The sequence below is a fragment of the Chenopodium album genome, chromosome 11 (assembly GCF_948465745.1).
Source record: "Chenopodium album chromosome 11, dcCheAlbu1.1, whole genome shotgun sequence".
Classification (NCBI taxonomy): domain Eukaryota; kingdom Viridiplantae; phylum Streptophyta; class Magnoliopsida; order Caryophyllales; family Amaranthaceae; genus Chenopodium; species Chenopodium album.
The window spans coordinates 15848175-15864740 of NC_137844.1; the positions used below are offsets into that span (position 1 = coordinate 15848175).

The 16566-nt window shown below is 37.9% G+C and overlaps 1 protein-coding gene across 1 annotated transcript; it reads left to right on the forward strand.

Annotated features, from left to right (window-relative positions):
* Positions 1-205: 205 nt before the first annotated feature.
* Positions 206-16566, forward strand: LOC145568658 (SAP domain-containing protein). Its single transcript, XM_081628087.1, has 6 exons — positions 206-383; positions 2981-3026; positions 5073-5169; positions 5400-5467; positions 15644-15747; positions 16189-16566. Exons 1-6 carry the CDS (start codon positions 249-251, stop codon positions 16225-16227), a joined length of 489 nt encoding a protein of 162 aa, XP_081484213.1. The 5' UTR covers positions 206-248; the 3' UTR covers positions 16228-16566.

A 16566-nucleotide genomic window follows, 5' to 3' on the forward strand; every position in this document is an offset into this window, starting at 1 on the left:
TATCTAAACGTGCTCAATTCATTTCTTGAGTTCTCCAACAATCCTCTATGGTCAAAGTTTGGTCTTACAAAAGTCCATGCCAAATTTACCACGGTACAACACAAAATCCCCCCAAAAGTGACAGTTTTACTGCGCTCTCCTCTCTCCCCCTAGGCAAAGAGCTCGCCGACGGTCCGCATATATAGGCTTCCCTAATGTTGCATCGTCACTGCAAATCCAAGTCTCTGATTCTAAAAGGTGCGCCAATAATGGAGGAGGGTTCTTCTTCTGCCTCTCCGCCGCCGTCTGATTCCATTCCGACCACCGCCACCGCTGCCAGCTTCCTCTCCGACCTCCCTTCTCGCGGCCTCTTCTCTTCTACCGCCGTTTCTTCTTCTAATTTGGTATTATTTCCATGTCCTTCACTTTGATTAGCCCTAATTTTTTAAAATAATTTTTTTTTATTGTTGCTGTTTGGGATTGCATTTTGATTTTGAAGTTTGTAGTGTATTGAATTTGATCATCATTCAGAATTAAAATTAAAAATAAATTTAAAACGTGATCACCATTTCGTTGCTTAATCTGGTTGGTTTGCGTCAATTGAAGTTTGTTGATTGCTTGCAATTTTTATACGGAGTTGTGCATTGTCAATGGATTTTCTAGTTGTTGCTGATTATGCCTTGATTTATTGCATTTGATTTTCCAGTTTTGTATGTTGCAATTGGGTAATTCTCTTGGGAATGTATCTTTAAATTTACAAATTTTAAGTATTTATGTACTTTTATGATGATAAAGTTGTTTGGTCTTTAAATATATGGGGAACTTGAGAATGTGATGAAAAGTAATGCTTATTCCATCATAGGTATTTTTTGCTTGAAATGATGATATGACAAGATGGTTGTTTCATTTAATTACGAGTCTTGCGATGCATGCCATCGTTTATGAATTGAATTTTATCTTTGAAGTCTTGAAGAAGCTTTATTGGAAATGTTCATTCTATTTTTACTGAGATTCTCAGATTCCACTAAAGTGTTGCTAAGTATTATCATGCATTAGATGTCTTTTGGCACTAATGGCCTGCGAATTTAGATTTAAACATTGACTTGACTGCATATTATAAGAAGATATTGTATTAAACCCATGTCTGATTTTCAGATGTCATGGCTTTGAGGAGATTTGTTTGGTATGTATACTGCGACTTGTTGACAAACAGTTAAATGTATTGATAATATCAACTCCAAAGAATATAAATTTTTTCACTTTACCAAAATTCTGTCAATACTTTTTACTACTAAGACATGATTAGGTGCTCATATTATCTTATTTAGTTATGTTAGATTGGACAGAAAGAACATATGAGTGATGTTCCAATTGAGAGAAAAAGCTGAGGATCCATTGCTTGTTCTTCCCATCACACTACTGAATTATTGGATAAATACCCAGTGGGTAGTGGCAAGTGAACTCTTTAGAAGAACCATCATTAGGTCTCAAGATGTACCATTTTTCTTCTTCTAGATTTTCAAGATATATTAATGTTTGCGTCTTTATAGTGTTTGAGAATAATTAAGGAAAGACTATTAGTGATGATGTCTATTATTGGCTCTTTCAATTAAGGATATGCGAGTAATGTGACAGCACTAGAAATTTTGGCACTAATACTTAACTATGTAGATCCCACCTAAGGGCCCTCTTTTCACTTAAGTTTCCCTACATTCCCTTGTAGCTTTTGTGGAGGTGGCAAATAGGACAAAAAAAATCAGGTCATCTACACATTCGGTGATTTTGGATAGTAATGGAATTATTGTCCATGATTATACTTGGCAAAACTGACATGGCTGAAATTACACTACCTAAAAACCTTCTCACCGGATTATTATCCAATTGGAGTAGACCCATTCCACACTTAAACCAAACGACTCGTTTGCATCTCTGCTCATGATCTAGTTTATATGGAGAAATAAGCTAAATGATAAACTTTATATAGTCAATAGTTTGACAAAGGAAAGTGTACAAGATAGTGCTAAACATGAACAAAGAAGGTTTAAGGAATTTGGTTTTAACCCATTATCTAGATGGTTATTGGGGTTTGTATATCCAAATTGCTGTTTTATTATTAAAATTCAAATTACTCCGGGGTAGGGTGATTCAGTGTATTAAAAAGCGCGCCTAGGCGCAAGGCAATGAGGGGTATGTGCTTAATATGGTCTAGGCGAGGCGATTTTGGTTAGGCGCACCTGAGGCGCACCTGAACCAAACTTCACCAGTTTTTTATAATTGGCCATACCGCGCCTGTGGTGCACCTAGGCGCTGGAGAACCCTTCTCGCTTCAATGCGCCTTGAGCTTTTGTATACTTTGTGGTGATTTTACTTATTATTATTATTTTTAATTTCTAGTCCTTATCCTTGTTATTGTCTTCTTTTAATAAAAATAAACTATCAGACAAATTGTAGTCTATTCTTGCTATTTTTATAATTTAGATTTTTGCAACATCTCAATCCACTTTCTTGTCTATATGGATTTATTTTTGGATGTATAGGATCCACAAAATGTTTGAGAGCTTCATTTTTATAATTGACAGTATTTTTAACAAGTTTGTGCTCAATCTCTCATGAGAGTTGTTTAAATTTAGAAGTATAAATCAAGGCTTTATCTATTAAAAATATTGGTTTCCTTGGTGCATGTGAATTTCTTCATACGTATAGGGTTAGTGTTTAACTTTAAATATTGGAGCTTAGCGTCCTATCCATGATTTTCAATAATTGAGGGAAAGAAAAAGGGTGCTTGTCGTGGTGGGAGGGGATGGTCGCCATAATGTATAAGGTGAGAATGTTGAGAGGGAGTGAGGAAATTAATATAGAAGTGGAAGATATTTTATGGACCTCGAAGAGTATGGGATGCCATTCAGCTTTAAAAACTAAATGGTCTACCAAATAGAACTGTGAAAAGTAAGATGTAATGTTTAGAATTCCCAATTACTCATGCATTGAAACTTTATTGCAGGGTGGCATGCGAATTTACATCTGTGATCATGATACAGCACCCCCAGGTCTGCTTTAGAATTTTTTTTATTAGCCTGATGTCATGACTTGCATGATGTTGACATACATACTTTGACATGGTTTCTTTTATCTGTCAGACTGTTACGATTTTGTTGATGGAAATCAGTAGTGGCTTTTAAGCTCTCTGATAACAGTGTTTGTTTTTGGGTAATTTCCTCTCTTTTGCCACTTTCAGTTGGTATCTCCCATGTGGTGATCCTAATGACATTCTATCCAATGACTAATTGGCACTTTGGCATCAGTTGTCTTCACAACTGAATTTTAGCTCCACAGTTTCTGTGTACAGCCATACACGGTCATATGATACAAGTTTACAGAAAATGTTTAAATCTCTTCCGTGTCTCCTTGTTATGTTCTTGTTGATTTGGCAATTTTATTATCAACAAATTTAGCTAATTATTGTATTTGTAGATCTTCTTTAGTTCTTTCCTGTAGATAGGGCTTACTCATTAAGTTTCAGATTTTCTCTAGATAGCCTCCTTTCCGTTCTTTCTTGTTTGGTATCTTAATTGCAGTCAAGTCTTTTTTTTTTTGATGTGTTATATAGCCTTTTGTTTCAATCATGTCCCCTTCATGTTTAAAATGGTGGTTTTCCAGACTTAGGTCTAATAAATAATAGACATGACTGGTAAAGATTGTTTTCACATTGGTCAAGAGAATTCTTGATTTTGTTTTGATGTACCTGCTTTTTTTTTATTTTTAATTTTTTAATTTTTTTAAATTTGTTTTCTCATCAGTAAAATTTTATTTTATCTGCAATTCATTATGCATAGACTTAGAGGCAAGAAAGCCTGTTTTCTTCACGTAATATTACCAAACCCAACTAGGCCTTTCTGATTCAAACTGATCCTTTTCATTTACATAAAATAGTTTTTCCTGTGTTTTTAACAGAGCAAAAGTAAAAATCACCTTTGAATTTCATGAACTTAAGATTGAAAGCCTGTGTTGCTTTTGTTCTTTTGCATTTTAACTCTTGTTTAAAATGAATGAATTTTAGTAATTTACATTAATGGCTGTGAGGTATTGGTAAATTTAGAGAAAGCAAGTCATGGTGTTCTTTATAATAGAGGTGCCCAGCTTTGTAATTTGTAGGCCTTGATTGCTTTTGTTTATGAAAAAAAAAAACAGGAAAATTGTTCCTTGGGAGTGGATATCTCAGTTACCTATTACTGCTGTAAAGTACAGTGAATTATTCACTGATATTATGTATTTTTTAACAATCTTATACCGGCATTGCTGCGTTGTTCCAAACTCTTTCATTTACAGTGTCTTTAGTACAACTTGTGAGGGACAAAAGAGGGGGGGGTGGGGGGTGGGGGGAGGGAAGAGAAAGGGAGGTGTGGGGAGGGATGTAGGGTGTTTCCATGTTTTTCCAAGTCTTTTCTGTAGTGGAATGATGTGATCTACTAAAAGGGGAAGAAAATTGGTGCTTTCGAATTCCTTTCCTTTCCTTTTGCCAATTCCATATCCAAATAAGGGTCTCCCTCCCACTTTCGCTCCCTTCCAAATAAGGGAAGAGAAAGGGAGGTGTGGGGAGGGATGTAGGGTGTTTCCATGTTTTTTCCAAGTCTTTTCTGTAGTGGAATGATGTGATCTACTAAAAGGGGAAGAAAATTGGTGCTTTTGAATTCCTTTCCTTTTCTTTTGCCAATTCCATATCCAAATAAGGGTCTCCCTCCCACTTTCGCTTCCTGCTTTTTCTTTAAATTTCTCTCATCCAAACAAACTTTTATAAAGAGGCATTAATGGTGCTAATGAGCCTTTGCGTTTTCCATGTAAATTGTGATAACTGATGAATATGACCAAACTGATGAGTTCGATTAGGTACATGCTGTACATGGTCTCGAGTTCCGTTTGAGGGTTTTCTAGTCTAGAATTGGTGGTCTCCCTTATTGAGACTTTCCTTCGAACTGTTTTTGTTACTCATTTATCTGCGTTTATAAGCTTTATACATTGAGATCTTATGCTTTTCCTCCGTAACTGATATAAGCAGTAACTGACTAAGAAGTGGGTCTTGAATTTTGTTTATGCAGAGAACCAAGTAATAAAGACGGATCAGATGAACATATTGATCAGATCACTTACTTTGAAGAAGCAACAGGGTGAAGTGACTGATGGCTCAAGAAAGAGGTTTTCTCTCTTTCCCATTTTATCCTCTAGCTTAGTTATTTTCTCATGTGCATGATTTTATTTGATTTTTCTTGTGATTGGTTGAAAGAGTATGTCAGGCTATTTTGGGGGGTGTTGATGTATATAAACTTTATTCTATATGTTCCAAATTTTTGGTCTTATCTCTGTATTTGTTGAACTTTGTTGGGGGACTAAAATTAGTTGATTGCATTGGTAATCTGCATGTGCAGAGCTTCTGATAGATCTGTTGATGGAAGGGCTTCAGCGAAAAGGGCAATGACTAGTAGTCAGAATAAGGGTAAGTGGTGTTAGCTAGATTGCGAAGTAACATTTTTTTCCTTACCTGATCAACAGCTTTGATACTATACAACATTAAATTCTAATTTAGGCTTAGTGCTCTTAATTTAAGTAAGACGAGACCAGACCAGCCAGACTATAAAGATTCAGGCCATACCAGACCAGAAAAAGTAAATATCTTTAACCATTAAATGAACAGTTATTTTTATAGAACTTAAAAAATGGTTTAGTAATACTTACGCTAGTGGAAAAATAGCTATTCGTAACGGGCAAAAACAGCCTATCCGTAATGGGTAGCGGCCGTTACGTATGCAACCATTACGGCTAGGCTATGTTATTTGTAACGGACATTTCAAATGACCGTTACAAATAGCCCCGTTATATGTAACGGGCACATGTTTTGCCCGTTACAAATAACGGGTTAATAGTAACAGGCGTAATATCTGCCCATTACAAATAGTGTTTGTCCCAATTAATAGTAACGGATAGCTTAGTTTGCTTAATGATTTTATCAATTACAGGAAATAAATAATATTAAATAATAATTTATACAAGTATACACTTCAAATACAATCAGCAAAAGCCATACATTCAAATGATTTTATCAATTAAAGAAATTAAAAACAAGTCATGCACTTGCTAATTGCTATGACTAAGATTAGATTCAAATGATTTTCCACCATTTTTCTAAATTGCTGTGACTTGCTGGTACTTTTTCGGCATCTTCTTTACATTTTCACTTTGGTTGGCTTGCTTGACATTTCTTAGAGGAATTAAACCTGCATTTAGATCAATAATACACTTTAGTCAAAAGTTTTAAACATTAAAACATAACAATCAATCAAATGAAGTAGATAGATAAACTCAAATAGGAAATAAATATTATAGTGTAGGAAAAGCTTAACTAAGCTTAATTACTATCTGTTATGGACTGACTTCTATTAATTATAATTAAGCACAAATAACAGGGATTAAGGCTTAAAGCTTGAATATTTGATTAACTCATGGCTGAATTACAAGGGGATAGCCATAACTTGAGGTTATGAATCTCACAGTAGCTTTAGGCTACAAATCTCTCATGTGATTTCACTCTAATTTCTGGATACCTTAGCTAAACAACTAACAACAATACTTATACTCGAGCCTTAAGAATTACATGTGACTATATTAGCTAAAACAGAAAAACCATAAAAAAAAACATAGTTGGATCAGCTTGCTTTCCTTCCTGAACTTCTCTTTAATTAACTTTGTCATGTTGTCAATTGTTTCCACCTTGCTGACGTGTTTTGCGCGCCTCGTATAAACCAATAGAGGAGGTTGACTTGGGTTGTTGACCCCGTTGACTCGGTTCATGACATCACTCCCCCCCCCCCCCCCTCTTTGAGTTTCACCTTGTCCTCAAGATGGAAGGATGGAAATCGAAGGTTGACAGCTTCCCTCCCACGTGGCCTCGAAGGATGGTAAGCCTTTCCAAGCAAGTAAAACTTCCAGCACGAAAGCAGACCCTTTCTTCCTCTGCCGAATGTCGAGGAGTTCCTCTGGCTCCACCAATAACTCCAGGGTGGGTGTTAATTGTTGCGGAATCGAGGGGTGACTAGGGAGATTTCCAAGGGCCCGCTTGAGTTGTGAGATATGAAATACAAGGTGTATTTTGCAATTGGCCGAAAGTTGCAGCTTGTAGGTTACTCTGCCAATCTTTTCCAGCACTTCGAAAGGACCATAGAACCTTGCTGCCAGCTTTTCAAAGGGTCTCTTGGCAAGAGACTTCTGCCGATATGGTTGTAATTTCAGAAAGACCTTCTCACCCACCTCAAAGCTCTATTCTCGGCGTTGTTTATTTGCGTGGTGCTTCATCACTTACTAAGCGCGGTTCAAATTCATCCGTAACTCCTCTAAAATACTATCCTTTTCCTTCAAGCTCTCCTCTAAGCTGCTGACCGTCTGGTTTGCCTCCAATTGCCATAATTTCGGTGGTTCCCTCCCATACACAATTTTAAAGGGAGTCATTTTTGTTGAAGTGTGTGGCGAGGTGTTGTAAGAGTACTCGGCCCACGGGAGCCACCTAGCCCAGTTCTTCGGTTGTTCGGCAATGAAACAACGGACGTAGGTCTCGAGGCTCTTGTTGACTATTTCTGTTTGACCATCCGTTTGTGGATGATAGGCCGTGCTTCACTTGAGGTGTGTGCCTTGTAATCGAAAAAGCTCTTTCCAAATGATACTCATGAATACTCGGTCTCGAACGGAAACAATGGATGTCGGGAACCCATGGAGTCGGACTATTTCCTTAACAAAAACATCCGCCACTTTAAGGGCATTGAAAGGATGTTTTAGGCCGATGAAATGGCCATACTTGGACAGGCGGTCCACCACCACCAAAACGGTGTCCACCCCCTTGGACAGAGGAAGACCCTCCACGAAGTCCATTGAGATGTCTTCACAAATAGCCTCGAGGATAGGAAGTGGTTGAAGCAACCCTAAAGGACTCTGGGCCACTGTCTTGCTTCGTTGACAAACATCACACTCTCGAGCAAATCTACCAACATCCCTCCGCATTTCGGCCCAAAACCAGTCGGCTGTGAGTCGTAGGTATGTCTTGACCTCGCCGTCATGGCCTCCGATTGGCGAACTGTGGTACTCCTGCACCGTTGCTGTTTGCGTGACGGCCAACCACTGTTCGTGGAGGGTGCCGACATTCGACGGTCGAAATTCCCGCAAAAGCCAATTCTTGAGGTCAGGCCACCCCTCAAACGGTGGCCTTTTGTTCTCCCAATGATACCACTGCAAAGCCACTCCGTCCATGGCGACCATCGCCGCTGAAATCTTATCTTCCTCCGTCAGTCGATAAAAATCGAAATATATCCGGGCCCTCATGACCTAGTTGTCGGGGTCCTTCCCTTCAAACACCGGTATATCCAATTTTTTATATTTCCAGCGTCTTTCGCCTCCGCCACCGTCATCGTTCCACCCACGAGGGTCCCGACGCCTCCACTCCGGCATACCGAACGCGCCTTCCCCCGGGGTTCGTAATTCATTTTTGCCCTCGGCTTGGCTTGAACTGGTGGTGGTTGGTTCGGGGAACCGTAGCCACGACGGCCTTCAACTCCTCTCTGAACTTCTTGTTTTCCTTGGCCACCATATTCGCCTGAACTTCTTGGTCCGTCCTGAAACGGTTAATTCGTCCCTCGAGCCGCACTTTATCTTCTTGTCGTTTCTTCTCCGCCTCAAAAAGTGTCGTAAAATTGTCAGTGATGGCCTTCTGCGTGTCTGCCATCACCGTTTTTGTAACCGCATGCCTAATGGAGGCATCTTGGTCAGTAAGTTTCTCTTTGATCGACACTCGGCTTCTTCCAGCTTCTCGTCCACCGCGTCGGCATGTTGAGTCAGCGTGGGTCCCGTCATGTGGACCGCTCTGGTACCATATTGTTATGGACAGACTTCTATTAATTATAATTAAGCACAAGTAACAGGGATTAAGGCTTAAAGCTTGAATATTTGATTAATTCAATCAATCAATCAATCAATCAAAGCCTTAATCCCAAAAGTGGGGTCGGCTAACATGAACCAAATTTGATTATTCCGTGTAGTCATCAACATAAATCTTTCTCCTCCATCCCTTACGATCCAAAACTTCATCCTCACGTAAATCCATGCACTTCATATCCTTCCTCACTCCTTCCAACCAAGTCATCTTTGGTCTCCCTCTTCCTCGTTTAATCCCTCCATGGTCCCACTCTTCCACTCTTCGCACCGGTGCACCCTCGGGTCTCCGTCTTACATGTCCAAACCAACGCAGACGATTTTCCCTTAATTTATCTACAATGCCCGCCACACCTACTTTCTTGCGAATAACCTCATTTCTGATTCTATCTCTTAAAGTGTTTCCACACATCCACCTTAACATGCGCATTTCCGTAACCTCCATCTTTTTAATATGCTCTTTCTTAGAAGCCCAACATTCTGTACCATAGAGCAACACTGGTCTTATGGCAGTCCTGTAGAATTTTCCCTTCAACTTTAAGGGAATGCTGCGGTCGCATAACACTCCCGTGGCCGCTCTCCATTTAAGCCACCCTGACTTAATCCTGTAGGTCACGTCTTGATCAATGTCACCATTCTTCTGGATGATCGACCCTAGGTACTTAAAACATTCACTCATGGTCAAATCCTTTCCATCCAAACTCACCACTTCATTGCTTGTCCCCCTCTGAGTGCCAAAACGACATACCAAATATTCAGTCTTACTCCGACTTAGCTTAAACCCTCTAGATTCCAACCTTTGCCTCCATTGCTCCAACTTGACATTAACCCCATCCTTAGTCTCATCCACCAAAACGATATCATCTGCGAACAGCATACACCATGGAACCTCATCTTGAATTGGTCTAGTTAATTCATCTAGAACCGTTGCAAAAAGAAAAGGGCTTAATGCAGACCCTTGATGCAATCCGATTGTAATAGGGAAATCTTTTGTCAACCCTCCGCATGTCCTCACATTTGTTGACACATCCCGATACATATCCTTAACTAGGTCTACATACCTTCGTGGGATACCTTTCTTCAACATTGCCCACCAAAGTATCTCAAGGGGATAGCCATAACTAGGTTATGAATCTCACAGTAGCTTTAGGCTACAAATCTCTCATGTGTAGGGGTGTGCAAAAATAGACCTGGACCTGAAAATCGATCGGGACCGGACCGGACCGGGGGATTCCGGGTCGGTCTTCGGTCCTCACAAATTGGCGATTCCGGGTTCCGGGTCCGGTTCGGGCAAAAACCGGAATATTCCGATCCGGACCAGAATGGACTGAAAAGTGTATTTTTGTAAATTTTTGGGTGAAAATTTTAAATTTTATGTTTAAATTTCTAAAAAAATTTGGTACAAAACTTGTAATTATAAATCCTAGGTGCAAAATAGGAAAGCACGCAAACAAAAACAAGACGTTAAAAATGTATGTATATATTAAGATACTAAAATGCAAAAAAAAAAAATATAACCGGTCTATTTCGGTCCAAAACCGGATCGGATCGGAATAAACAGGTCTAGACCGAAACCCGGACCGGTTGATTATGGTCCGGTCCCCAAAAAAAGTCGATTATGGGTTCCGGTCCCGGTTCGGTCTGGTCCGGTTTTGGATTGGTGCACAGCCGTACTCATGCGTTTTCACTTTAATTTTTGGATACTTTTGCTAAACAACCATCAAAAGACATAGTTGGAGTAGCTTGCTTTCCTTCCTTAACTTCTCTTTAATTAACTTTGTCATGTTGTCAATTGTTTCCACCTTGCTTCCACCTTGCTTCCACCTGTTTAGCGCGCCTCGTATAAACCAATAAAGGAGGTTGACTTGGGTTGTTGGCCCCGTTGACTCGGTTCATGACACTATCTTTAATTCTAACGGCACATATGCATAAATCCTTAATTTGGAAATAAAAATCAAGAATACAACTCCATACAATAAAAAAAAAAAATTAACTCTAAAATCTTGCAACACATTAATACTACTACTATAAGTAAAGTTTTTCCCATCCTTACATGTAGAATTTAGAGCAAGATGTTGTAGCTTACATTAGCGGAGCACTCATTGCCATACCCTTATAATCACTCAACAAAAAAAAAAAAAATTATTAAAGAAGTAAATCGTACAAACCCAAATTCAAAATCCAAATTGAACAAACAAGGAACAAAATTAAGTCATTTCAATCGGTTTTCCAAGAAATGAAAACAACAAAATTCCAAAAAAAAAAAATATTTTAAAAATCCAGAAAAATCCTCGAAAAAAAGGGTAACAAGTAACAAACAATTAAAATATAATATTGATGAAAAGAGCATACAAATTTCTCAAAAAAGCACATTAACAATAAAACTTATCATTAACATCAAAAAATTCATAATAATATAGACGCATCATATCATTAGAGAAGAATGCTAAAAAAATCCAAATCCAACCCAAAAAAAAAATAAAAAATGATAAAGAAATAAGATCTAAGAACTTGTATATCCTTGTAAGCGGTGGTTTCCAACGATCGAATCCATTAATTTCTCCGTTGCCGTTAGTGCCTTTGTCCTCTTTCTTGCCTCTTATTTCACTTCCTCCTCTTGGTTTTCAACTTCCGCCTCCGTTTTCTCACCAACAATCTCCTTGTTCATATATCCTTAGAGAGGAAAGAAAAATGGGTGAGGAGGAGGAGATTAAGTGAGGAGGATATGAGAGAGAAATAGATGGAGAGATGGGAGGAATTTAAATGAGGATAAGAGAGAGAAATGAGAAGTTTAGATTTACGGCTCCTCTCAAATAATTGTGAAACCCTAATAATAGAGAAATGGGCTCTTTTCAAGTGGATCGTGGACATTTGTATCGGGCTAGTGATTTGCTGTTACAATTATAAGATTTAAACAGGCAAAATTCAGTCCGTTACAAATATTATATTTGTAACGTGCACATTAGTGCCCGTTACAAATAACTAATTTTTTGTAACGGTCATTAGATTTGCCCATTACAAATATTTTTCTGTAACGCACATTGTTATGTCCATTTACAATTAGGGTGTTACAAATAGAGTTTTTTCCACTAGTGTTAGGGCCTGTTCTCATTGACTGAAGTGAGCTGAACTGAAAATTTTATGAGAGAAGGAAATTAGGAACTGAACTGAAAATAATCTGATGAGAACAGAGCCTTAGTGTTTAGCCATCTACTTGCATCTTCTTATATGACAAACCTCGCCGAGGTTTGAAATGCTATTGTTTTACATTTCCTGCTAGCCTGAGTCTTCTTTAATAACAGGATGCTGTTATATTTCCTTATGACTACAATTATTTTACCGGTACTAATGTTAGGCTTTGTTTAAATTTTTTTAACTTTCTTTTTAAATTATACAAGTATTATTTAGACATACCTTTTTTTTTTTTTTTTTTTTTGCGTTTTTGCGGTGTTGGGTTCATTGATCTAAGTGATCATTTCAACTTTATTTCTTTTCTTTCTTTTTTTTTTTTTTTTTTTTTTTTGAGTGGGGAGGGGTGATAAAAGAGGAAATGGAAAGGATTGCTGTAGGTTCAAGAATTCACTTGAACCTCTTCTCACCCAAACTAATGTCTAAAATGATTCATGTCTATGTATACATTCCAGAATTTCCCTTCCTATATTTTTAATCCTCAGTTTAGGCGCAAGTGTGTCCACATGCCAGTTTCTTGCTATAACACTGTATTTTTACCTTAGAAAGTCAAAACTCTTTCACTATCTTCATCCAATCATCCCTATCAAGTTTTCTTTATCTAATTCATGCCTTCCAAGTCTTTCAACCTGCAATGTTAGTCAAGGAAACACAGTCCTTATTTGATAATTGATTCCACAATCAATAGTATATCATTTGTTCCTTAATGATCTTGATAGTTACTGTTTGCACAGGAATCAAGAAAAAAGAGGGAAAGATAGTGAAAAAGTGAGTAGTAAGTAGCAAAATAAGCACGAGGCCAAAAAGTGTGTTTCTTTTTTTTTTTTTCTTTTTTTTTTTTTTTTGTTTTGGAGGTAAGGGAGGTAAAAGTGTAAAAATCCATTGCCAAAAAGGGAATAGATTATAAGTGTAAAGAACTAAAGAAATAGACTTATGAGGAAAGTGTGAAGAATAAAAAGGAAAGGAGGTAGCACCTATGTCCTAGTGTCATTGCTCGTCACCTACCTCATAAGTTGGTTTTCGAAGACTAGCATCTTGCAAGTCTTAATTTATAGTGCTTTTTTAAGTTTAGCAGCCATATCTGATTCAAATGATATCCAGATTTTTACATGAGCTCTAGATGCTTCAAGGTTTTGTGGAATTATGTATGTTTGTCGTTTACTTGTTAAGTTATAAGAAACATTACTGAGTGTGGACGAGTCACCAGTGTCACCTCTATGCTTCAAAAAAACTACCTACTGAATGATGGACTTGGGATACTCATGCTTTCATTCTATTATACAAATTGCTCTCTTAAAGTTGGCTATCTTCCACTTGGTTCATAGGATTTCACAGTCCTTCCTATGCACGCAATCACATGCCCTTGGTCCCTAAAGTAGGCAGCAATAGTACATGGTGGCTATCAGCCCAAGTGTTCGTCATACTTGTATGTGCTGTGGCAAATGAGTTAAGTCTATGGGTAGTGGGTACTGGGTAGTGGGTAAGGGTAATTGTGTAAAAGTGTGCCAAATTGAACTGTGTCATTTAATTTGGAACGGAGGAAGTATTAAAACAGTATCCTTCCACAATTTGAAACTGCAGTTGCGTTCATAACCTGATAACCATGGTAACAGGGTGGCACAAATCACACAATTTGCTTTTAGTATTGGCCTGTATTTTGCTTGGATGGACTCATATATATATATTTTTTATATTATGGAACTCAGTTGCCTTACTAAATACAAAGGGTGGGTATACTAGTATTATTATTATTTATAAATATGGAGCCATTTTTTTTAATACAAAGGGTGTTTGTACTAGTATTATTATTATTGATAAATATGGAGCCATTTTTTTTAATCCTTTCTTAATTTACCTATTTTGGGCAATTTGCATGAGTTGATGAGCTCATAAATTGATTTACATGCTTTGTATAGTCCTGAACTCTGATGTTAAGGTATCAAAACAATTGGAAAAGTACAGATGTTTGTCCAATTTGTAGTTTGTCTGAATTCAGCAATCAAAGCTTAAGAAAGTTAATACAGCACCAAGTGAGCACTGAGCAGACAGTCAGACAGGTAACCTCTGGAGTTGTCAGCCACATAAAAGTTCCTTTGTGTCAGCAATATTTTAGGAATAAATTATCTATATGAGATTGTTGCAAGATAAATTGCTGCAAGGCCTGCAACTAGTACTTTAGACCCCAATTTCTCAAATCGATATGAGATTTTGGTTTAGGGTTGAGGATGAATAGGAAACTCTGAACATCTACTGAAGCTTCTGGAGGGCTAATTAAGATTTAGTGCTGCGTTAAAATCAATATAAAGAAAAAATAATATCGGTTCAGGGTTCTGCCCAACATGGCTTAAATATTCTGCTAATCCTACTAATTAAAAAAAAAGTGGGGGTTTAATTTAACACGGAATCATTCAGTGATCTGGGATTTCAGGTGAGTGTAGAAGTCAAAAAACTGATATTACTGGATTCTGCCTGAGTGTATTGCACTAGCATTGGTTGAATAATAGTGGTCAGACAGGTAACCTCTAATGCATACCTAAATAATTCTGATCTCTAAGCTTTTGCTCATCTAACTGTTTATCCTAATGTACAAAAGAGCCCACTGCTCTGTCTTGAAATAAACATGAAGCATCAGGATCCACCCTGGATTGGTTTTATTCATTAGTGACTTATCTTGCGACACTTTGTGCCCAGACATGATCAGTGCTTGCCACACTGACTAGATGCAGACTTTGACGCCATAAATCTGGGCACAGTAGCTAAATAGGTATTATAGGGATACCTTTGGTTAAATACCCCCATCCTTGCCTAATAAGTATATAGGTGAGCTATGTTGGGATCATGTTATTTCTCTGAAGGCCTTGCATTTTGCAATGGAATATGTGGGTAGGGGGCCAATTGTTAGGCTTCTTCTAGGCTTTTAGCAAAGCCTGATTGTTAAACATCAATCATTAGGCTTCCTAGCAATGGCCAATTGGCAATGGTGGCTTCTCCTCAGGGTGTCGGGGATGAGGGAAGTAAGAGCTGGGGCTATGAGAGGATGAGGATATGGAGGACCAAGTTCAGATTTTTATTCAAGAGAACCTTTTTGGAGGAGTTTTCGGATATGGTTTTTAGGCTTCCTTATTCAATCAAATTTGGAGTAAACCAAAGACCATACCTTATACAAGTACTAAGATTAAATCCTCTTTATTAATGTAAGCATATGACGTGTGAAAATATCCTTCGTAAAATATAGTGTATTATTAGCTTTCATTGCTTGGTGGGGGTAGAGTGGCCTAGTGGGGAGGTACTGAAAAAGTGAAAAATAAAGCAGACAGTCCCTATCGTGGTTTATTTCATGTTCAGTAGTTCAATGGATTTCTCATATCTGTGGTTGATGTTATGGTGGGAGATAATTGGGAAAACAAGTCTGCAAAACAATGTGTTCTTTTAAATTTTTAATTTAAAGATTTACCTCAGTTTGTAAAGTTTTATCACAAAGCATTTCTGATATCTTACCTATCTATTGCAGGTGCATCGAGTGGTCGTGCTGCAGATAAAAAATTTCAGGGTCTGACTGTGGAGAGGCTTCGGGCACTTTTGAAGGAAAAAGGACTTTCTTCCAAAGGGAAGAAGGCAAGTGACATTGCTTATTGCATATGAATTAGTTCTTATGTTACTTTCCAAATAATCTCCTTTGCAACCTTCTCACTTGTTTGACTTGCGGTTATCCTGTTTTCCCCTCTCATTTCTTTTTCACTCCATTTCTCTTGGCTGAGCGCTTTACTTTTAGAATGTGGTACTTGTAGTTTTAGGGTCTTCGACTTTCTTTTGGTTTAATGTTGTATTTGGCCTTGGGTTAACCAAATTAGTCTAGTTGCTTATGTTGGTAACCTTATTGCTGTCTTCTGTTGTGCATCATGTAGTATGGTGAGTTTGGTCATCATGGTGCTGACTGCTGCTGAGGATGCCTATCTGGCTTTCTTTTTCTTTTTTTTTTTTTTTTTTTTTTTTTTGGTGTGTGTGTGTGACTGTGTGTGCTTATGTTATGCATGCTGAGATTATCACCTTTTGTAGGATGAGCTGATTGAACGCTTGCGGAATGCAAGTAAATGATTCTTTGATGGGAGAGGGGAAGTAGAATCGCTTATTGCAAAGGTTTTTATGCTGGTGCCAGGGGAGCTCATTGACAGTGCAACTTCTATCTTATTAAGTTGATTATATAAGGTTATGTTTCCGGCGTAGTATTTTGTGTTTTATGTGCATATATCTTGTATTAGGATGGGACTCTATTGTTACAACTATTGCCAAAGAACGATTGCTTAGCACAAATACCTGTGCTTTGCTGTGTCTTACTAACAGGTCTGTGATTCTGGATTTTTCACAAGGAATTATTCTCTACCTTATGTAGCTTGGATTGGGTCATGCATATTTCTAAGCATCTAGGTTTTGCAA